The 24992-nt window shown below is 32.9% G+C and overlaps 2 protein-coding genes across 6 annotated transcripts in view; one reads left to right on the top strand and one right to left on the bottom strand.

Annotated features, from left to right (window-relative positions):
* 5ptasei (inositol polyphosphate-5-phosphatase A) overlaps nt 1-24992 on the bottom strand; it is a 34676-nt gene that overhangs the window by 9034 nt on the left and 650 nt on the right. Inside the window, exon 3 of the mRNA XM_072903843.1 lies at nt 231-907. Within this exon, the coding sequence (XP_072759944.1) occupies nt 231-293 (63 nt within the window). The 5' untranslated portion in view covers nt 294-907. The remainder of the gene's footprint in view (nt 1-230; nt 908-24992) is intronic.
* Nucleotides 820-24944, top strand: Scgalpha (sarcoglycan alpha). Of its 5 annotated transcripts, none has more exons than XM_072903871.1 (11): nt 820-913; nt 7996-8123; nt 9430-9569; nt 9642-9817; nt 10007-10108; nt 15326-15500; nt 16039-16280; nt 22723-22794; nt 23327-23470; nt 24294-24362; nt 24461-24943. In XM_072903871.1, exons 2-11 carry the CDS (start codon nt 8003-8005, stop codon nt 24483-24485), a joined length of 1266 nt encoding a protein of 421 aa, XP_072759972.1. In that variant the 5' UTR covers nt 820-913; nt 7996-8002; the 3' UTR covers nt 24486-24943. The 5 variants fall into 5 exon arrangements, with proteins under 5 accessions (XP_072759972.1, XP_072759968.1, XP_072759971.1 ...); XM_072903867.1 differs by lacking the exon at nt 820-913 and adding an exon at nt 5290-6370; XM_072903870.1 differs by lacking the exon at nt 820-913 and adding an exon at nt 5291-5899.

A 24992-nucleotide genomic window follows, 5' to 3' on the forward strand; every position in this document is an offset into this window, starting at 1 on the left:
AACGACATACGGCACCGTATGTGTACACGGATGCGAAAAATCCGCGACAACCTCGACGTTCCCGGCGAGTAAGTAAGGCGAGGAGAACGGGCGAGACGTCGACGGGCAGGCCAAGTAGGTCGTGGCGAAATAAAATCGGCGAACGAAATCGATGAGAAGGCGTAATATCGATCGATCCACGAGACTCCGCCTCACGATAATAAACGTCACATACGTAGTAAGAACCTTACCTCCTCGAAGATGCTGCCGACGTTCGCGGTGATGAGGAGAACCGGGACGCCGTTGCCCGCCATTCTCTCGGCCGGGCGGTGGGCTCTGTTGCTTCTGCAAATCCCGGAGTCTCCTCGGATTAGCCTCGCGATTGTCCGGTGACAGCGACAGTCGGCGACGACGACGACACGCTCCGGTGCGCGCACAGCCTGTCGACACTTGACACCACACTTGCTCGATGCACCGCACTATCTTTCTACAGCTGACGACGACGACAACGACGGCAACGATGAACCAGCACTGGCAGCGCACCCGCGGCCGCGCGACGATCGACGGCGGCCGCGCACTCGCACACCACTGTCGCCCGCACCACACTAACTCCGGCAGTCTCGGTCGGCCGTCTCCGCGCGTCTGTCTCGCTCTCTCCCGTTAAGTTTCTCTCCTTCTGCTTCGTCGATCCGTCCTCTTCTCTCGCACCACCACTTCCTTCTCACCGATCGGAATAGAGTACCGTTCTCGTACCTTTCGGGGAAAGCGCACTGTTCACGATAGGGCAGCCCCGTTTAAATAGTCCACGATGACGATTAAAGACACACGATGGGAGGTAGAACGAGTCAACCCCCACGTCGAGAAGAAGCCGTGTTCGAGCACCGTGCGATGCACCGCTCGTCGCGTCCGACCTTAACGCTGCCGCGCTCTGCAAGTATGTATGTACACATTGTCAATCGCGACGAAGGAGAGAGGTAGAGAGTACGGGGGGGAAAAGAGAGAGAGAGAGAGAGAGAGAGAGAGAGAGAGAGAGAGAGAGAGAGAGAGAGAGAGAGAGGAAGAGCCGGTCCCTCTTGCGTCGTCGCGTTACGTTATGTCGAGGAGTCGCGTTGGCGCGCGAGAGAGAGAAAAGTGGTGTGCGCGCGGTAAATATATCCCTCTATCGGCCGCGACGACCAGGAACGCCTACCGCGGACGTCAATAGGCAGTGCCGTGTCTATCACGTGCGCCGCTGGTGAACACGTGCGGCACGTGCGGGGCGCCAACGCGGTCTGATGAAATTAGTCCTCGCGCCCCGTCGATGCTATACTTCGACGATCGATCGAGAGAATCTGCCGTCGAGAATTTTAAGAAGGAATTTCACGGATCATCCGTGTAAAAAGTTAATGCTAATCTAATCATCTATTTCGAGATTCACATGAATTTTTGACATTGTACAATAAGGCGCACTTTTTCAGTCTTTTAATTTAAAATATAAAATTCATAATTAATTTATGAATTAAAGTATAGACTTGTGTCTTGTAGAATAACAATTTTTATTTTCTTCAATCTTCGTTTATATAGTCACTGTAAAATTTTTCGTAGTTATCTAGTTTAATTAATCTAATTTATCTGATAATTATAAATAGTTTAATATAAGATAACATTTACGATTTTGAAATTAAATTATATTCTATAGCGTAAATCTTTATTCCCATACTTTAACTCACAAATTAATTATTATTTTATATTTTAAAAGGTTAAAAGGTTATGCTTAATTTTGATCCATATAATTTCTCCTTAAATAAAAAGTTAAAAAGATTTAATTTAATAAAAGTCAATAAGAGTAGTTATAATAATTTCAGGGATATTTGAATGCTGACTAAGGAAAAAAAAATTTCTACTCTAAATAGTAATTTAAAAACTAAACAGACAGATAATCATTAACAAAAATAAGGAAGGTAATATATAATTGTAATATAATTGTATATTATTTAATAAATATTATGCGAAGATATCAATTTTTCAACAACTAATAATTATTTATCTGTTGTTTATAGTGTGGATAAGTTCTTAATTTAGTTGAAATGTTAAATTTAAAATTCACATGAATGTAAGAGAGTTGAAAAAATGATTTATATTGCCTGAATAATTCTGATAATTTACTTTATGATATAAATGATTATATCATCCGTATGAATTAATGTTACCAAAATAGACGAGTATATATGTGGCAGATTCAACTGAGGACGTAAGAGATATATAATTTAACGATTATAAACGAGGAAAGTTCATCGCAAATTAATCGGTTGGCTCATTTTAGAAAAAGACCGAAGTCATCTGTGCGTGACTCAGAAAACGAGTAAAAAATTGCACGCTTCAACGGCAGGAGTATCGTTTATCGATACTCGCCGTGAAATATTCATGTCGCAACCGCGGTTACCAAAAATCAATGCCAATCAACATCGGAATCGATACTCTCTCCGGTAACGCTATACCGGATTCTGGCATGGCTAGAGATGACGGAGCCGGGACTTTTTACATGCTGATGAAGATCGGCGTTATCGTGACGTGCCATAGCATGTTGGTCATCTCGCTTCGGGAAAATCGCCGATGACAATTCGGAAAGCACTCTCGAATTGTGCGCACAAACACGCGGGTATTTACAGGTAACTTTCGAATTTGTGACGCAGTACAAAAGTGTACGCGTCAATCCTGGAGATTTTCTTTGGAAAACTATGCATATATTTTTCATATCGATTGGAATTCAGGAAATTTATCAGGTTATTTATGTGTGCAACAGTATGTTTAATGTGTCGTGCTGCGTACACATCTACGAATGATATTGGAATCGAAGTGATAACTCGATAAATGATCTTTGAAAAATTCTTAGAATTTTATAAAAAAATAAGAAAATTTTTCCTAGAATTTCATAAAAAAAACAGAATATTGAAATTTTAACTTTAAATGCATTTGAAGTAAAATACTTTCAAAATAAATGTTTCTTTTTCTGGTTATCGCTTAAATTTCTGTTTCAATATTTTCTATTCATTATGATACAAGAGAGTGCGTAATCTTTTCTTATAGTGTTTCTTATCATAGCCATTTTTCCGTAGCGTACAAAAGAATACGAATCGATAGTCTTTATATATAAAGCTGCAGATATAGTTCTATTTTACATAAAATAAACTTAAATATTGTATGTAACTTAAAAGAGCAATAAATATCTTATAATATTATTATAATATATAACATTTATGTGGCTCGCATTATATCATGTTACATATTTTCTTAATAATATAGTTATATATTAATTTAATTATAGTTTTTTAATCGCTTTAAATTTTTCATTGCTTTTTTTAAAAGCTATATTATCTTATTGTAAATACAGAAACTACTATATATATAAGAAAATAAATATTTTTAATCTTTTAAATAACATGTCATTATAATAGTTAAATATGTACAAAGCAAAAGGTACTTTGGAAATATTCTTTAAAATCGAATAAAAATTTGACACATAGTATTTCTCCAATATTCTCATGTGAGACAACTTTTACTCACATGTTCTTTTCCAAGATCAATTAATATACGTGATGTTAAAAACGCAACAATTAGCTTTATTTTATTATAAAAATACCAAGACCTGTAGAAAATATGCAATTACACGGAAATAATGAGTCTTTTTCATAAGAAAAGTTTTTTTGAGATCTTAGACAATCTAAATTAAGTACTAGGAACAGACGCAGTGAATTTACGTCACGAAATGTAGCCTTGTGTAGTTGATAATTTTTGTTCAATCGGATTCTTTGTTAGCTGTTGGCAGTCGCTGAGTTTTCGATCAGCTAATAAGTAAAAACTTGTCTAACATCAGTCATGATAATGGACCGGACGAAAGTTTTAATAAAAGTGTGTCGTCGCGATGTGTGAAAAGCGATAATAATAGTTGCGTCAATGAAAGCGATTACGTTTGTTGGAAACATGATTGGTCGAATCAACGAACGTCATTATCATCTGTGCACGAAAGAGAGAATATGTGTGTGTATGTTATTGTAAGATAAATCGCTCGCAATTCTCTTAATATACCAAAAAAATAAGTTATGACAGCGAAATCGTAAACAAGAAACAGATTCATTTTAGTTTGAAGATAACGACAAAAATAGAAGCAAACTGTTATACTACTTGTTTCTGCGTAGCAAAAAAATCTTGTCATTTTAAGGCCATATTGGTCATATGTTAATACATTCACAAAAGCATTAAAATTTCGCAAACTCTTTTATTACTGTCCTTCTTTTTCTGACAATGAGTATCTGTGCAAAACTTTCGTTATTCTGTTATTGGTTTGGAAATTTTTTAAATTTAAAGTTAGTATTGATTCTTTATGCAAAATTGCCTTTTTGCAATTTATTACTTATTGGCAGATTTAGCAAGGAAAAAAAGGTCAACAAAATAAAAATTTTCACATGTAATAACAAAACTTTGATAAACATTTGTACAAAATTTGATTTACATTTATTTATTCGCTTAAAAATGTTAAAAATTATTTACTAAAAATTGTAGCAAAATATGATTATTGTTTATTATTTTATAATGTGTGTATGTATTGTGTATATACATATCATATGAGTATATGTGTGTGTGTGTGTGTGTGTGTAAGTTTTTCATTTTTTTCTTATCTTGCAGTTGATTTTAGGAGATAATTATCATTAAAAATTTTTGCCACTGTTGAATTTTTAAATAATTCTTAAATAATTATTTTAATAATAATTTAATTCTTAAATAATTTTAATGTAAGAATTCAATTTTAAAAAATTTAATTTATTTTTAATTTTTATATTAATTTTATTTTTTGATACTTTAATTTTTTTATAATCTAAATCTATTTAATTTTTCAAACAGTATAAACGTAAGACATGTTCTTTTTTAAATTTTGATAGCTTCTATTGTACAGCCAAAACATTCTTAAGAAAACGATATGTGAAATTCAATTCTATTACCTTTTTTTTAAACGTAGGTAACTCATATAATAAGTAAAAAAAAATCATTTGAAAACTGTTTGAATATCTAATTGTTTAAATCATTTTTGGCTCAGTTCTCTTTAATCGCATAATAAATAGAATATTTTATGTACATATAAAATAAATAAATAAATATAAAAAATTAAAAAGTATATATATATATTTAATTACATTTTGTTATGTCATATGGCAACCATTATTTTCCTTGACTGACATATAGTGTTGTTAACATGAAGGGTCTATCAAACAAATTTGAATTCAATATTTCAAACATAAAATATCATCGATGTCAACATTGTTGGTTTATAACATTAAACTAAAACTACATTTCGGGGATATAAATTCCACGAATCGGGAAATAATATAGTACGGCCCTGAAGACGGCGCGTGTAGTCGGAAGCGACGTTATAGCTGCGCATGTGAACAGAGGAGTTTATGCCTGGTTCTCTCGGACTCTTTTTTCCTTTCTCCCGACGTCGTCTCGATCCGGACGTAATATCCCGTTTCGTTGCGACGATACCGTCGTCATCGATCATCCTCGATCGTTCGTACCGCGCGATTTCAAAGCTAACACGCGATTGTGTGTCACCGTGAACGGACTCCGACCGCGTCGCGTCGGCGGTTTTTGTCCCGTCGTGCACCTTGCATCGCATTGACCTGTGTCGTCTGCATCGTGATAGACGGTCTCGGCTTCCGTGGGCACGTAAATTTCGGCACGTGTGCCTTGGTGCGGGCAAACAGACGGGACGGTGCTCGCGTGCGTGCGTGCGTGCGTGCATACGTGCGTACGTACGTGCACATCGTAGTACATCGGCAACGCACGCGCGACAGAACCGACCAACGTCAACGAGGACAACGACATGACGTTAGGGAATCAGCGGGTTTTCCAGGCGTGACGCGTCAATCGACTGTATTTTTTCAAAGTAAGATTCGTAAAGAAAGTAAATTTTCGAAACGAGAGAGAGAGAGAGAAATCCGGGGCTTCAACAATCGATACCGCGTCGCTCGCTTTTCGCAACCCGCTGGCAGATTAAAGCGGCATGCCATGCCAGAAATATCGCAATACTGACTTGAGCTGCATTTGCTTAGAGAACTTCTGGGTTTATCATTTGCGTAGTTACTATAAACGGCCATTGTAATTTATTTCGAAATTTTTCAGAGGTATTAGCGATTTTTAGGGATATCGTGTGCGTTAATTGTTATGATAGAAAGTAGTTTCGAAAGAATCACGTGCCTATCAATGACTTCAATTGTGTTGTATTTGGAATTTTCTACAATATTCTCTTTTGTAATTCGTCTATAGTACCACGTGCAAAAGTGGTGAAACCAAACATTTTTGATAGACTATTTATGTGTTTTAATATTGTGTCCGAAAAAAAGAAGCAGAAAAAGCAGTAAGTCAAGAATATATCAGAATATAAATTTAATATATTTTTATATTGTCAGAAATATCAGGGGGAACATTTTGGCAATTACAAACTGCCAAATTATTTGAAGACTAAAAACATATCATGAGCAAGTTACAACTACATTACAATAAAAAATAATACTGTGTAATTTTGTATAAATAATTGATGCAGTTTTCAAAAATTATTTAAATACAATCACTATAAAGGTTTATGCTATTTTACATAGAGTCTCTTTTGTCTCTTTTTGAAAAAAAAAAAAAAAAAAAATTATCTCTATAATCTATAAGAATAATATGAGAAAAATAAACTATAATTTGTACAAAAAAGTCATCCTCGATTTCGATATTTTCCAAATTTTTGAAAAACTTCAAATTTCCATCCTTCTGCTTTGGTGGTACAAAATTTAGAATATATTTATTTCATTTCTAAAGAGAAAATTCTATTTTATTATAAAATATATAATTAAATATATGAAAAAATATTATGAAAATAATGTGAAATATGAATATTTAAAATATGAAAAAATATGAAAATATGATAAATAAGTTAAAGGCAAACAATCGATACATGATGTAAAGAGAAATGGTGTGAACAAACGTAATCCGAAAGGCTGTTGCTACAACTCATTACAGAAAGACTGGACTTTGCATCGCAGAAAACAAAAGCCCTCGTTGTCGCGTCTGACTAGTACTATTGTTAAACTCCTGCAAAAACTATCAGGAATAACCGATACATAGAAAAGTGTGTTCTGCTCGAGAATGATGCGTATTTTTTTTTTTTTTCATGCGTATCGCTCAGCGTGTCCGCTGAATGCGAGCACAATAATTGTATAAAAGAGGAGACACCGTGATTTTCGCATTATGCGACCGTACATGAATCACGTTGCTTCAGACAGATGTATTGCGTACGAGTTTCGCTGAAAATCGTTATAAACGAGTATCGTAAACGTAAATCACATACTATTTCATCGTAAGTAGAAATCACGTCTTACATGCGGCTCACGTCGTTTTTAAGAAAGCTGATGATGTTTTCGCATAAATATAATTTTAGAGACGTCACGTTTCACGAAGAAGTATGTTTGATACGCATACAAAGAACGCATGATAGATATTTTCGATTTTTTTTTATAGCCGATTTCTTTATTTCAATCCCTACTTCAACTATAAAGGACATAAATTCTTTTTTTGATGGTTTTTGGTTATTAAAAATGATTAAAGACAAATTATGCACCCCTAATGTGAACGATTGGCAACTTATCAATAAATAATTATTTTAATATGTAAATATATAACAATTAAAATTATTTTTTCCTTTATATTCTCCTTTATTATAAAATATAAGTATATGATATATTAATGTCTTGCAAATTTCTTAACTGAACATTTTTGGATATCTTTCAAACTTTTTACAGAACTTTGTGTAATTTTGCGTGAGTTATAAAAAGGAGTATAAATTCAATGATCATTCGCTGGTGCATTTATTCTACGAATTCGCGAGAATTAGGTTCGATCGTCCGGGTCGAAATCGCTACAACTTTTTATTGTCTACGTGATTGTGTCTCGATATCATCAATCTTTTTATTACCGGCGTCACTCGTTGACACTTTCCAGCGTGATCATGCACCCGAGCGTAATATTACTACCGACGTTGGTGGCCTTCGTCGTCGCCGAAAGCATTCTAATGACGGAGGTCTTTGTCATTCCCATCAGACCGGAGACTTTCGACTGGAGTGCAGATGGTAAGACACATATATTTAGCCTATTCGAACTTTCTTTAATGGTCAAAAGTATTTTACGGTACTTTAGTATCTTAATTAATAAATTTTTAATATCAGGAAATCCTTGATACTAAATGAAGTTAATAAAAATAAAAAAATGCAACGAAAAAAATTATATTATTTTATTTCATTTTTCTTGGTATATTATTGTTGCACGCTAATTTCAGAAAAATTGTGAAATTTTAAAATATGATTATTGCTTTCTTCGAACTTCATGATAACTTTAATAATAATTAAGGATTCTTTGAATTTTTCTTTGCAAAGGTAATTTTAATTCTGGAATATGTCGTAGCCAATTACACGTCTAAATTGCATTTTCTTGATACAATTAATCAGAGAAAAGTGAAAGATTTTTATATATACACATGCATTAATATTATAATAAAGATTATTATATTCTCCGTTTAAAAAAAATGCGATATTAAAATAAAGAAAATATTCTCAAAAATTTTTCTAATATACAATTCTTTTAGGAATCAATTAATTAAATGTTAATATTAAATGTTTACAAAGCTTTCCAAAAACGAAAGATGTGTAATACCAAATAGTTACAATTATTCCACGTGGATATCTCCGTGACTAATCCATTTCACATTACGAAATAAACTTCGGGTTTTCATACGTCATTCGTAACATACTACGAATAGCGATTACTTGCTAGATTATCATTGCGTTAACCTTAGAGGCAATATTGTCGCATACCGTAGTACTTTCTAATTCAGCGCCTTCAGACAATTTCAATGATACACGAAATAAGTCATTTGAGTTATCGCGGTTTCAGATAACGTTATTTCCTAGGTAAAAAATGCTGTGTCCTTTTTATTTACATAAAAAAAATTATTTCTTATTCTTAAACTGGAATCAATTAATCACTTCAAAAGAAACAAAGGATCTTAAAAAAGATTTTAAAGATTTTATATCACGATCTATATTTGGATATTTTTGAGCAGACGTTATTCATATACATATTTGTTTATTTTATCAGGCACTTTCAGTTATATTCTTTCATTAATTTCAAAAATTTCTGTTATGTCTCATTAATTTTATCCTGACTAGTGTGTCTTTTAAATATCTTCTATTGGATAAAATTAGAAATTCCAGTCTTTCCTGTTTTCAATTTTTATTAATAACTGACACAAATATTGATGCAGTAAAAGTTTTTTATTTTTCCATTGTATTCTTATCATTTCTTGTGAAAATATAATTAGCGTGACATTTGCCAACGCAAATATCTCGAACGTTTATAATCCGTGTCATTTTATTTCAGGACACTCTGATCAATTTTCGTATCAGCCTTCTTTGTTGAATGCTCCCGATCTTCCATCATGGATACATTATACTTATAGCAAGAAAGATCATCACGGTTTTTTATACGGCGTAGCGCCCAAAGATCAAAAGTACTTTCAGGTGATAAACAATCACTATTATATTATCAGCTCGAGATTGACGGTGTGACGTGACCACGTATGATAATTATAGCTGGAGATTGTGGGACTGAACAAGCATACTTACGAAACCCGCTACAAAGTGCTCGATATGAACGTACTCGAGAGGGAGAATCTGACAAAGTACGAGGTGCACCTGAAAATTGACAACCTCAACGTGGAGGACATGTTCGATCGCAATCGCACTGAGAAGCTCCTCGACATATTTAGGTCTCTGTCATATTGAGCGAAAATTCAATTCTGTCAGTTTCAATGTCCTTGAGAGCGATAACGCACGTCATTTATCGTTTCCTTCTTCGAGACAAAATTAAAGGGGAATGTTTTCGATAATGACATACGTATACGTAATTCGAGAATTACGTCGGCGCGATAAACGCATTCCACTTTTTTTGATTGCAGGAAAAAGTTATGGAAAGGCGCAGCGGATTTGTACGTGACCTTTTTGGCGTCCGCGATTGAGCTCGGAGCTCGTTTACCTCTGAAACCCAGCGAAGGTGAAGGGTGAGTTACGTTTCGAGATTATCAAACCTAATTTAAACTTTAAGTCCTTATAAAGTAGAGTTTGATGTGAGTCTTAGAATGGCAAAGCTTTCAATTACACTATATAATTTCGTCTCTTTCGATCTACAAAGTATTTTTAATCATTAATTGTCAAATAATATTCGTGACCATACGAATTATAAACATATTGAAGAAATAAATAAGCGATAGAGTTCTCTTCAAAGAATTATTTTCTGATTTTTTTATTTAACTTTACAATTGACTAATTTTTACACAATTTGGTATAAATTGAAATTACAACCTAGTACGCGCGAATGAAATTTTATATAAATATAGTAACATGATCACATACGAGAATGAGAATGATGCTGTCAGAAGATACGAGATCAAATAACTTTTCTGATATCGCTGACGTACTAATCGTTCGATCAACAAGATTGTGACGTGCATCTGAGACTCATAGTTGTTTTTAAAATATGGAATATATTGCTACTTTATATATATATATGTACGCTATCATTTATGCGGTCGACAGAAAGAACGTAAGTACATTCTCTTATCGGAGGCTGGATGTTTAATCTAATTGTGGTCGACAACTTTGAAGAATGAGAGTCGTTAAAAGAGCGAACAATTTACTGTTATTCTATTATGTTGAGTCTTCCCATGCTTTCATCTCTTATTCGTTATACGATTATACGTGTGGTATTATACGTACGTTGAATATATTACATCTTTTATTCATTATATTTTGAATATATTACAAAGCACTATATTGTAGAATATTTTTGCAATAATTGTTAAATTTCTTTTCAAGACGTCATAAAGCAAAGTTACAGCTTTTTTTGTTGTTAAGTTCACGATGTTTCGTATATGATGCATGTAATAAAATTCCAGGATGCTTCTTTACATAAATCAGTCAATATGCTGAAGAATTTTGCACAAAACATCTTGAATTGTAATTTAAAATTCTTATTGGTTACATCATCGCTATTAAATCATACCTATTGTGCGACTCTTACTATGCGATCCTACAACACAATTTAATGATGTGATCCATAGATAGAGATATCGTTTTTTTCGCGTAAAGGTTATTGTTATTTAGAATCCGGGACTAATTGTAAGAGTAACAACAGTATGAGTAACGATATTACTATTCCCGCATTTCTCGGGAATAAACTTTCAATTTCAAGCTTTATGGACTTTCCGATTAGAAATTGTGACTCCCCTAGGATTCTGATTCCACGGATCAACGATCACAATTTATCGCAATGTACGTATATTGATAGCACGATTCGATTCCCGCTTTTGTCTGTCATACTTTTCGCAGGAAAATACGTCTGTGAAATATATTAGTAATACGGATTCTATCAATTGATGAGTGTACCGTGTATTGTTGATACAGGTAATCACTGTTATTTTTTTCGCACAAGAAATGAAAAACAAGGAATGGAAAAAATAAAGGAAAGTAAGGAAATTTCAAACACGGATAATTGCAGCGGATGTAAATTATTAAAAAAATCAAACCGGTCGTTTACTTAAGGCTGTATTGATCATATGTCAAAACATTTATAAAAGCGTGAAAATTTTGTAGACTGTTTCTTCTGAGTAAAACTTGAGCACAATTCTCTTAACGTGTTTTGGAAATTATTTAAGTTTAGAATTAGTTAATTCTTATGAAAAATCGCGTTTTTTAGCACTTATTAACAACCAAGAAAAAACGTTGCTGGCAAAATAAAAATTTTCACAATTATAAAACTTTAATAAACATTTGTGCAAAACTTGATTCGCTTATTCGGTTAAAAATTAATTATTAAAAATTGTAGCAAAATATCATTACTATTTATTTATTTTATATTGTGTGTATATACATATTATATATATATATATATATATATATATATATATATATATATATATATATATATATATATATGTATAATTTTTTCGTTTCTTGTTGATTTCAGGAAATAGTCACAATCAACAATTTTTTATACTGTTTAATTTTTAAAAATTTATTTTTTAATTTATTATATTGATTCTATTTTTTAATATTTTTTAAAATAATTCTTTTTAATAATCTAAATCTATTTATTTGATTTTCCAAGTAGTATAGACGAATTAGAAATATTTTTCTAAATTTTCATAACTTTTCTATTGTATAACCAAAACATCCTTAAGTGTAAAGTACGTTTTTTTTCTTGTAATAATTTAATTTCAACCGACATGACGGAATCTCGGGCTTTGAATTTTGTCCATTTTTACACTTGTTTACGCGAAACTGTCGAGGAAAATAATTTCGTCGCGTACGCAGAATGAGCGAGACAAGTTGTGTTGATGTTATTGAAGTGCGGTGCGGCGTGGGCAGACTTCCTTCCGGTGTAACAACATGTGACATAAAAGCAACGTATGTATTTGCACGCGACATGAGCGCGCCGCATTAAAAGAAATTCAATTCGTTACGAAATCGTTATTGCACCGGAACGTGACGCGGGATAGCGAGGCGAAAAAGAGAAGAGAAAAAAAACGTTCGCGTTATATATTCTCGATGTAGATTTATGTTTGGACAAATACCTCGAGGCAAAGAGAGTTTCGCAACGAAGATATCGCGATTCATTATGAAGCAGTTCAAATTTATATTTAAGCCATGACGTGTCTTAAATACAAGGAGATTGAAAACAATGGTCTTTCTCAAAGAAAATAAAAGAGGCCAATTACTAATATTAGATAAATATGTATATTTTGCGTTTTAATTATCTGTTTCGAGATTATATTTGTTGCTTCCGATGACGTTCTGATTCATCACACCTAATTCTAGTAAAATCGAATCATCGGTCGTTATAAAAAAGACGTGAGATAATTTTTTTATAAATAAATCAGAAAATAAATTATTCTTTTTCCTCTTGAGTGTAATATTGAATTTAAGAATGACATATATATATATATATATATATATATATATATATATGATTGTTATAAAAAAATATTCATAATAAAATTATTCAGACTATTGTATATTTCATCGACAATAATTTTTTGCAAATCTAAAAAAAAAAAACAAAGAATATAAAATTGCGAGAAATTCTCTTTCTTTTACTTTTGTGATGCATGCTCTCCTTTTTACGCAAAGATCTCGACATGTGCGGATATAAAAAACTTTTATTCTCTCCCACTAAAATATGTCGCAGCGACTTTACATCTGTAACGCGAATGCATTCCCATTTGTCTGTCGCGGCAAAGTGTTGTCAGAAAAAAATGCAAAGGTGACAGAATCGAGAATATTTGCTACTACAAATTATCGTTATTGTTCTAATAACACGGTATTGCAATAGTATATACAAACGTTTGACAGATTCAGATAATCGGCCGAGTTACCTTTCTTCACGCCTTGACACGACACCCACGCATATCTGTCATGTTAATACGTGAATCACCAACTTATCACCGCACTTTGTGTTCGATCAACGTCGAGAGACCGCGTTAAGCACGTGTATCATCTCACATGTGTGACTAAATAAAAGCTCGAAATCTCGTTACGTCTACGAACGGCGAGATCTATCAATTAATACCGTAAAAAACACACTTCTTGACTTTGAGACGCGTATAATGTCGTTAAGGACAGGCGAAAGAAAATGAACGTTTAAATTGTTCGATGACCAGACTGATCCTTTTTTTCGTATCCGGACGAAATTTTTTTTGCGCCCAAGGTCTCTCGGAAGGTGTTATCCGACACTGACAATGAATTATCATAACCGTGTAACGGAGGGAAAAAGCTCAAAATCGCATCTACGATGGCGACGAGGAACGAGCGACACGATTAATCTCCCTCGCGACCAAGATAAATCGATTATGCTGATCGATCGCACATATTTCACGTGTCGGTTGTCACTTTCAGACTTATTGCGTCGCGTAAAGTACGATGACACCACCAACAGTGCCAACAGCGATTATTCCCAACGTAAATGCGACATTCTCGTCACGCTTGGAACATTTAGACTGACTGACTGACTGGCGGGGACTTGTTTCCACAAGTGATAAGGCCGCGCCTAAGGAGCCACCTCGTGCACTCGATACGTATCAGTGCACCGTATCAGTGCTGCGTATCAGCGCGAAAACCGGGAGTAGCAATTGCAAGATCATCCGGACTTGATTGGACGTTGTGTTTCGCCGTCTATTTATTAATGTAAATTTTTGTACGAATGTGTACAAAATTACGCGTATATATAATGTACGAGCATATATTATTTGCACATGAATCACGTATTTTATATGATTCGAAAGTATAATTTAAAGATAAAATTCAAAAATAAATAAAAATTTAATTTGACTGTGCTGTTTTCAATAATAAGAAAAAAAAACAATTTTTCAGATAGAAATAAAAGTTATATATAAACGTGTAGCAAAAACACAGAAATGAATCTTGTATTTTTTATATGTCATGGTAACTCTTGTAAATGTTAGATTAATATTCAGTAAAATCAGTTAATTATTCGTAATACTTGGCCTCGAGGACTGTAATTTTATCAACATTATTTACGAGGGATATCGATTTTTAAACTGTTATTTGCACGCAAGAAAGCTTAGTATTATGAAACAATAATTATGTAACTCTGTCACAATTAGTAGAATATATTTAGTAGAGAAAAGACAGAGAAAGAGAAAAAAGAACAAAAAGAGGAGAGGAGAGGAATTACGATTTAGATATTATATTCAATCAAGAACAATTAAAAAAGATGAGAGATTAAATGAAATCATTAAATAAAATATGATTAGTCACAATCAGAAGAATCGACTTTCTTCGCATAATCAAGTATTGGGATAGATCATGTTTGAAATAAAATATTTCTGAACTAGCAAAAAAGCGGTAGTTAATAATAATTTTCAAAATGCAATAACGATAAATATATCGCGTTTATAATTTACAAAGAGCAATTGTTCGCGTGTACGCGCTGCATTTAATTGTTAATGCATGCTACGGGCAAAAGTCCCACGCGTGCTACTTAAAAGAATCCTTGACGGGAATGACGTAAATACATACTGTGTAGAGTGAATATCGCGATATGATTCGACTGATTGTTTGAGAGAGTCAAAGTTGTGTTGTAATAATATAACGAGCAATACCTTTTTTTAATACCGGTGAGTTTTGGCTTAACTCGATGTATTTTCGTGGTCGTTTTAACAATGAGAAGGATAGAACAAAATGTAATTTTTTTCTTTCAGAGTCGTCGTGAGATTAGGCAGCACAATGCCATTCTCGCAAGAATTGAACGAATTGCAGGAGGAAGTCAAGCCACTCTGGAAAATGCCATCGTGTCCCAGAGATTTCAAAAGGACCAGTGTTGAGATCCTCTTCCGAGAGGCTGAATTCAGACTGGATTGGTGCTCCTTCAGATTAGTAAGTTAATTGATCAATTTGCACTGTATATGCTATATAAATATATGATATTTTTTTATTTGTTATAACATGTCATATTATAACAAATCAAAAAATGAATATCTCCTTATCAGTGAAACGATTCATCTTCCTGTTATATAATTTACAACGTTCACTTGTATTATTTGTCTTCCAAAAAATGATGCATTCATGATATAACATGTTATCATATGTCAGCGTACATGAGCACTTAATAGATTTTCTTACACAAACTTGGCATGTTTTCAAGCACATTGACGATGACAATGCACGTTTTACGTTTTACCATCTATCGTCATCGCGTATTTCTCAAGTATTTTTTCAATCATCGCACAAACATCCTTAATTTACGCAGACGTTGATTCCGCAACTTCTCTCTTAATCGATTAATTCCCACAATATTTTCGCGCATCATCTTGCACAAGATATCGCAATCATCCGAAAATCCCGCACTACTTCTAACATTTCAACATGATATTTTTCTTAATGATAGAGTTGAGATGACAGTTATTTCCTCTAGCTAGAAGAGGACCAACAGAGTCTGCAGCACGAGAGTGCTCGGCGAGGTCCCAGCGTCGTGGGATTGCCTTCGTCGGGCATCTCCGAGCACACAGAGTGGCGTTGGGCCCGTTCGACGAAAACCAGCATACCTACGAGGAGCTACTTCAAGGAAATCGCCACCACAATTTTCGTACCGGTCATCCTACTTCTCGTGCTAGGTGCCTTACTTAGCACCGCTTTCTGTCTACATCACGAGAAAATGTAAGCGCTTATTACACGTACTTTGCTGGTGAAGAACCAGTCGGAGCTATTTACTTTAACACGATGGCCATCTGCATTCCGGAAAAGTTATTTTTAATTCGAATATTCCTATCTTTCATGAAGACTAACGTGTTTACGTACATTTTTATGTCTTTTTTTCTTTTCATTGAATGTAGAGATTTTATTGTTTTATTTTTTGTTCAGTTTTTTACTTCCGCTCTTTTCTTTGATTGTATCTATAGTCAATTTTAACGTATCTGAAGTCATATATATATATATATATATATATATATGTCAATGGTATCTTTATTTTTTATCTATAATTACGGCCACTTATGGAGTGACGACATTACTTCCTGTTTAGCATTGAGCGAAAATTAAGCTCACATCGCGTTTCCGTTTTCGTAATTTCTGACGACATGTAGACAATATGATTACTGCAGCAGGATTAAAACGTAGAAGAATTTCAATTTGATTGCATTTACAAAAATTATTTTTTTGAGAGGTTGCGATATATTAATTTCGATAAAATTTCAATACTTAGTATACCGTGGCATTTAACGACAGCAAACTCGATTGTAGGATATAGAAGAAGGTTGTTGTCTGTATTTATTATATGCTACTACAACGGGCTTCATTTACAAATAGAATAATATCTGACACATTTGCCGGCACAATTGAAATGCGTCAAATCGCACGAATGCTCGGTAAATAAATTTTAAAAGTATGCGTGTTACATTTGCTGCGCGTGACGCACAATGAAAACGAAGAACAGGCAAGTCAGAGTCTGGCTAGACAGGTAGAAGTAGCGTGTAATAGCTGGTTTTTTTTAAATCGTCAACATAACGTTTTAACGAGTGCAAAAATCGCATAAAGTAGATGTATTCCAATAAACAATTTTAAACGAATAATAACAAAATAATAATAAATTAGATATTAAAAGACAATTATATATAATTATTATATAATCATTGTATAATTATTATAATTATATATAATAATTATTATATTAATTATATAATTATAATATACATATGTATATTTTTTTTTTTTACTATTGCTACTTGGAATTATTTATAAAGTTATTTTTGCTTAAAAACATGTATATATATGTAATATTATATAATGTATACATAACATTTATGCAAAAGCATGATACATATTTAAACAATTCTAATTAGCGGTGATAAAAAACAGGGGAATCGTAGTTCTCCTTGATTTACAGAATATCATAAAGAAATCGTCCGATGAAACATACCTGTTGCGTGTCATATTGGCCAAAAAAAAGGAAAGGATAAGGCCGTCCAGATATGAATGACATTCGCGAAGGTAGGGGAATAAGTAAGAAATTTACGCGAATGTAAAATGTTGACTGTGATATGAAACGCGAACGGAAGCACTTATGACGTATATAATTATGTTGGTAATTATAATGCACAGTATGAAATACAAAAATGATTGTTATAATATATCGTTACATATAGTTTCACATACAAGGTGGTCGACTATCACCGGAAAGCATTTTAAGTGAAAATTTAAAGTTATTTCTTTTCAAGTAAACATTATTTTTGACGCTTAATTTGAACGAGTTGATTAATCATCAGAATTTTTAATACTGAAAATTGAAAGGCCTAAAAATAGACACGCAATCAAGTTTTCGCTAGGAAAAAAAGTGCGATTTTTTAATTAGACAAAATTGCACGTATATAATATTTCCAGCGCTTTCTTGCGTATATATAAAATATCAAAATATTAAAGAGCTGTTTATTTTGCCATATATATTATTATGTTCCAGTTTTCTCTATTTGCAACTCAAGGCAATAAAAACTGGCATTCATGGTCGGTTAATTTGCGAGTAATGAATCGCGACAAAGAGGTGAACAATGTGTCTTTCTATAAAAGCAGTAAAAAGATTAAAATTATATAGTCGTCGGGACAATGTATAGTTTACTCTTACGTGATATAAATAACCGGTTGCGCGCGACTATAGATATCAATATGAGATTCTTATACGTGTGATGTAACCGATCTTAAGTGTGATCTTATTATGAACGCTATGTGCGTCACGTTGATAGCGCACACAAATACATACAGTTTTTAATTCGTAAAAGAAAACACGACTATTTTAATAGTTCGTCGAACGTCAAACCTGTTTGGGTCTGGATCATTGATTAAACTGATAATGTGTCGATGATATATTAATTTGCTTATAATATTTTCGACTAAGATCTTTGCTTATGCCTGCTTTTTTTTCAACCGTCATCTCAATCATTTCACAAATTCATAGATTATTATAAATTGACGAAATAACTGTCTAACTGCAATTTTTTCAAACATGTATTTTCGAAAATACAGTACATTTGTTATCGGCTTTCATCAGTGTTTACCTTAATCAATTATCTGTTGTCAGTAATATCGGTAATGATCTGCGATGAAACTTCTCACGAAAAAGAAAGAGACAAAGAGATAAGGAAACGAGAAGAGAAAATATCGAGGAAAAATAGAAAGAGTAAAAAAAAAAAAAAGAGAAAAGATCTCAATTTGACGAGTCCATATTAATTCTTTGACGACATGTATTTATTATAGCTAGTGTTTAACTGTTATTCATGATATCGCGCTGACGTTATGTAAAAAGAAAGGATCAATATTTTCATTTTTAAATGCCTCCAATCACGATGATGACAGTGCGAAAACGTGTCATCTTTCTGCCTTTCCTTCATCAGGAGCTCGCTCTTGTCAAGTCCGCGTACAACTGTAAGTTATACGCTACCTGCCATTCGCACACTTGATCTCTTTTACGCCGCGCGTGTACACACATATATGCTACTAATGCGTGGCATGCGTACGTGCATGCGTGCGTGCGTGCGATGAACGGGTAAGTGACCGCGAATGATCGGTGCCTCACGATCAACGGTCAAATGACGCGTGACGCGATCGGAATCGGTGTGACGCTGACGCAACGGAATCGCTTATCAGTAAGCATAGCTCGTGAAAATAAACATCGTGAAATCGATGTGTCGCTGATCGGTTTTACGCCGATCGGCGACCGCGCACCGCGTGCTAATTTTACGCCCGCATGTAAACACTGTCTGCCTTTTGTATTCTTGAGTCACGTGTCTACTTAAATTTCCTATTCTATCGTGAGCTCTTTCGTTCTCGTTTACAATCGCGATGCGTCGACTGACAGTCATCGTGAAAAAAGAATTTTTCTAATACATTAAATAAAATGATATGTATATTCTTACACAATACATGCATATGTATGTGTATACAAACGTATCTAAAAAATATATATCTCAATTTTTCGAATGTTTTCAAGCAGCTTTTAAATTCTTGTTTATGTGTTTACAAAAATATATATAACATGTCATCAAATAATAGTAAAATTTTGTTGTATTATTCTTTTATCTTTTTTGCAATTGTTTATACCTTTTAAATAAATTTTCAGTTTACCATATTATTAAAACCAGATTTTAAAATGAGAAGCTGTGTCGTCATGAATAAAACGTTATTTTGCAAATTTATGAGTGCTATATAAAGAAATGAATTCAGTGTTCTTTATTAAGCAGTTTTTCAAGTAATCGTTAATATAACTTCTGATTTTAAAACATTGCTCGAACAATATGGACAATTGAAAATTTGTTTGAAAGACAATTGCAAAAAAGATAAAATAATTATAACAAAATTTTTACCTGTTTCTGTATTTAATATATTATTATTATTATATATATTTTTGTAAACACAAACAGGAATTTAAAATGAGTTTGAAAAACGTTGAAAAAATTGAGGTATATATATTTTTTAGATATGTGATGTATATATACATACAAATATGTGTATGTGTTGTATAAGGATATTTCATTTTATTTAAGTAGTATTAGAAAAACAATTTTTATTATCAATAGAATATACAAAATAGTGTTTTTTCTCTAATAATATCTACGAGTTTGCAAAATGACATAACGCTGTATCAGCTGAACGCTTCAATTACTGGCCACAAAAGCGGTATGGGCCGGCTACCGCTAAAAGGCGTGAACTGACCGGAAATAATGCTTACAACGTTTACAAAAGCCACTCTGCAAAGTTGTCGCGTAAGTGCCGTCATAAAATCTACAGATTTTTCTAGATGCTTTATAGAAAAATGATTGAATTGAAAGCTTTCGTACTTTTATAGCGGTATGAGATGTAAAGTGAAACTTTTTAAGAAATATCATGTGATTCATCCTGTACAATTATTAAATATATTATATCAAATCAATTCATTATAACTTATAATTTAAAAATGATTAATCTAATTTAATATATTAATACATTTTTTGCGAATGTTTTTTTATTATTTTATTAGCTTTAAGACGTTTTTTACGACCTTTACACACAGTATGCAATATATGTTGTTTTTGATAACACCTTAATCTATTATAATTAGGCATTCTGCGTCAAAGATATCAGCATTTATCGTAAATATTTACAAAAAACTTCTTGAGCAATGATAACAAGTGTTCGCGAGAGCGACACATAAAATCGCATCTTTCTAATTATATTTAACGTCAATATTTCTCGCAACGTGAGAACAATTAAAATACTCTTGAGATAATTTATGAAAAGTTCGCGTCAATATACGACCGTGAAGAAAATAAATAAGAATTTATTCATCATATTTGTCTATTATTGAACGTATTATTATTACACGTAATATATATATAATTATGAGACATTTAGTGGAGTAAATTATAAAGCATGTAATTAAACAACATATTTTTCGATATTTTTATAATTTATAAAGCACAATTTGATGATTTTACATTTCTATGTTTTATTTTCGATAATAAGAACGTCGTCGCGATATTGACGCGAAAAAGACGCTATCCATCGAAATCGTGCACGTGAAAATTCCAATCTGGATTCAATCCGTGACCATAAATGGAGACGCGCGATTAAGTTGAATGCAGCAGAATTTTAATCGGGTCGCCGGCTGTTGATGGTGTGTACGATAAAATCGGCGCGGTTTGCAAAAGAGAAGACCCTGTCCAAAGCGTACTCGCACGTCCGAGTGCGTGCGTGCGTGCGTGCGTGTATCTTCAAGTATCGTGGGGCGTAACAATTTTCATTGGCGCGTCGCGATAATAAGTCAATTACGTCGTGTTACACGTGACGATTGACGCAACACTGACGCAGCCGTGTTCATTTTGCGTGCATTGAGGGGAAGAGGAAGAAGGGGCGAAGGGGAGAGGGGGAACGAGAGAGAGAGAATCGAGATTCATTGAAGTTACAATCGAGGAGAGAGCGTGCGAGCGTTCTCGAGCATTTATTTTCACGTTCCGCGTTCGTGTCCACACAATCGCTCTCGTGTTCTCCCTCAAGGGCCCCGACAAACCGTGTCGTGATCCACGCGTGCGATCAAGGTAATCACGTGGTTGATAATACAGGCACTGCGCAAACAGGAACAGGACTTGCGCGTCATAGACGCGATATATAAGTCATTAAAAGAGAGTTCTGGCGATTGCGACCGCAAAGAGAAGCCCGCAAGAAAAAAAAGCCATTAACATTCCGTCTTGGATGGAATCACCGTAAAAATTTGTCGCACAAAGGTTTTCTCCATAATTATACGAAACAGGTTTTATTGACACGCTCTCTTTCATCTCTTCGATTTAATCAATTTTCTTCCTATTTATGATAAATATAGGACGTTAATCGCGATGAGAGAGAGAAAGAAAAAGCAATAGAGTTTAATTAAATGTTACGATAATACAAATTTTCTACGTGCTTGTTCGAAATTTCAGGAATTTTTAAATATATTGTGCCAAAATTTCGTTATATATTGCATTAATAATATGTTAATATAAATATTGGCCAAAATATTTAAGCAACTTTTTTGTAGAAGAATTAAAATAATATTTTATTGTAATATTTCCTCATCGTCGATGTAAGAATAAATAGAATATTTTTGTGCCAGTCGATTAAACGTCTAGATAGTTTACTGCAAGACATAGATTAATAATTTAACGTTATTTTAATAAAAAATGCCTGTCAGATCGTAGATGTTGTTTATACTTGTTTAAAAACTTGTTTAAATTATTCGATTAATTTCATAAATATCTGCAGTTTTTTTTCTTAATTTTTTACTGTGACTTATATGTTTATGTCTTTCAAGTTTGCACGAGGTTATTCTGACGTAAATGATAATTAAAATGACGGCCATCAGAAAAGAGTAATATACTATTATCTAGTTATAAGAGTCATCTTTCTTATCTATATAATTTAAATTATGTAATCTGGATGTTACTATAATTTATGAGTTTCATATTAACATTTGTATTGCAGAGAACATAAATGTTAATATGAAATTAATCGACCGTTTACATTTAACGCCACTAATTAGTCAGCTATTATTTATAAAGATATTTGATAAAAAAACGTAGATATTTATATTTTATTTTCCTAGGGCAGATCCAGAGTCAGATGAATATTTTGATGAACTTTTTAATATTTTCCTTATACGGGAACAACCTGTTAGGTATGTTCACGCTTCCCTTAATAATTTATTTGAGATTTTTAATGGATACTAATTATTGCAAAGTGACGCAATATTATGAAAGTATTATTAATTGTGTTTGTATCATAATATATATGTATAACAAATTGATAAACAAATTTAAAAATCTGTTGACTTTTAATTAGTTCAGATAAAATTGATTACCAATTAATTTCCTCATTTATTTTCTAATTTATTGTGTCTGCATGTTTGTCATAACAAAAACTTTTATTTAAATATATAACGATACTAGAATCTACTTTAAAAACTTGTACGAAGATTAACAATATGTTTGTAATCGTCATAAATATGACGACAAAAAATCATAGTTAATTATGTATAAATAATATATTTTCGATCAAGGTTGTATTTTAATTTTATTCATACTCCTAAATACTATTTCATCGCATTAAATAAACGCGGATAATAAATCCGAATTGTGAAATATTAATATCCTCTTGAGAATTTAAATAAAATCCTGTTTTAACAAAAAATCATATTTTTATTTTTGCAGCGAAAAGCGAGAACCTACACCAGTGGAAGGAGTCGGAAACAATGGAATACAAATGGTGCAGTATGCTATGTCAGAGAGAGGCACTTTGAAATCTCTATCAGCTCAACCATCTAGTCCGAATGATTCTCTATCGCGAAGTCCAAGGTAGAAATGTACAGAGATATAATTTTGACAAGTTAATTAATTTTCGACACTAACAAAAAGCATTTTTATATAAATTATTTTTCATTTTAATAACAAATTAAATATAAAGATTGCTATCTTATGCAACGAAATTCAAACTCGTGCGATATATATACTACTTTCAATATTTGCAAATCTGATGGTCATGAATAATTGATGATTGAATAATTCAATTCATTTGATTGATGAATATTTATAAGTATTTTTTCTACACCGGAACTTCTCTCTAGAGAAAAGATTCAGTTTTAGATAAGATCTAAACAAAAAAATTGCATCATATTATTCCGTTATTGCGTAGCAGTTTCTAGCTTAACAGGACATCATTTCCTAGGAATAGAATATCGCACGTACATAACTCGCAAGCAGATTCATTAATCAAATGTACAAGTGCGCGTGTGTATAGTAATATACATATAACGTTGTAATTATTTCCAGTAAAAAAAAAAAAAAGAAAATGATATTGGAATTCTACGTAATCGTATTAGTAAAATACGTTACGTGGAAGTAAAGAATCGTAAGAGACATTCGGGGTACAAAGTCGAATAAATCTTTTTCTTTTTTACAAATACTCTAAATTACGTAAGTACGTTGCACGAAACTATACATCGTGCAAATACAAAACAGAATAATTTCAGTCATAAAAATAAACATTTTTTTCAAGGAGATATTTAAAAAGAATATTTGAAGAATATTTTTAAATATTAACAAATTATTCATTCGTTTTTGTCCTGGCCTTTATATGTTTGCCTTGAAGCATATAATTATAATAAATGGCATCTTTCAGAATCTCCGGCGAACGTTGCAATCCGTACATTCGTCCAAATCCACCACCTTACACCGGGCCGACTAATTTGTAAGTGTAATATTTCTGACAATATCGCGACAATACCCTTTTGCATGTGTAAAATATTATAATTGTGCGTTATATTTGTGTTTGTTTATGATTCACAGTGCCAGCTTACGCGCCGATTTCTGACTATACGAGCAACCCGCGAAAACATGGTTTTGCTAAATAAATATAGCTAGCTCGCGGGTGGCTTACAATCAACACGTTTCGAGGCCGAGGACTACAAACTCATCGAAAGCGACTTAAAATTTGCAAGTTCAATCAGATGTTAAATATGCGCGCGTCACTATTATTGCTAACTAAAATAAACACGTACTTACGTCATTTGTTTTTACAAATTGATTTGCGTCTGGAAAATTTTTCGAGACATTTGTCATTACGAATAGACAAGCTGCAAATATAGAGGAGCGTTTTTTTGGACAATAATATGTTGTACATTGTATACATACTACTCGTATTGTAATAATCAAGAAAATTGCATTTAATGTAATTACATACTTTATAGTTGTAATGTCACGATAGTTTTTGCATATATATTGAAATATATTGGAGAAATAAATCTATGACCCTACAGATGTGCATTGATTTTTGTTCTCACAGAATTTTTAATTGTAAGAATTAAATATTTAAATTGGA

The sequence above is a fragment of the Anoplolepis gracilipes genome, chromosome 12 (genome assembly GCF_047496725.1).
Source record: "Anoplolepis gracilipes chromosome 12, ASM4749672v1, whole genome shotgun sequence".
In the NCBI taxonomy this organism is placed as follows: domain Eukaryota; kingdom Metazoa; phylum Arthropoda; class Insecta; order Hymenoptera; family Formicidae; genus Anoplolepis; species Anoplolepis gracilipes.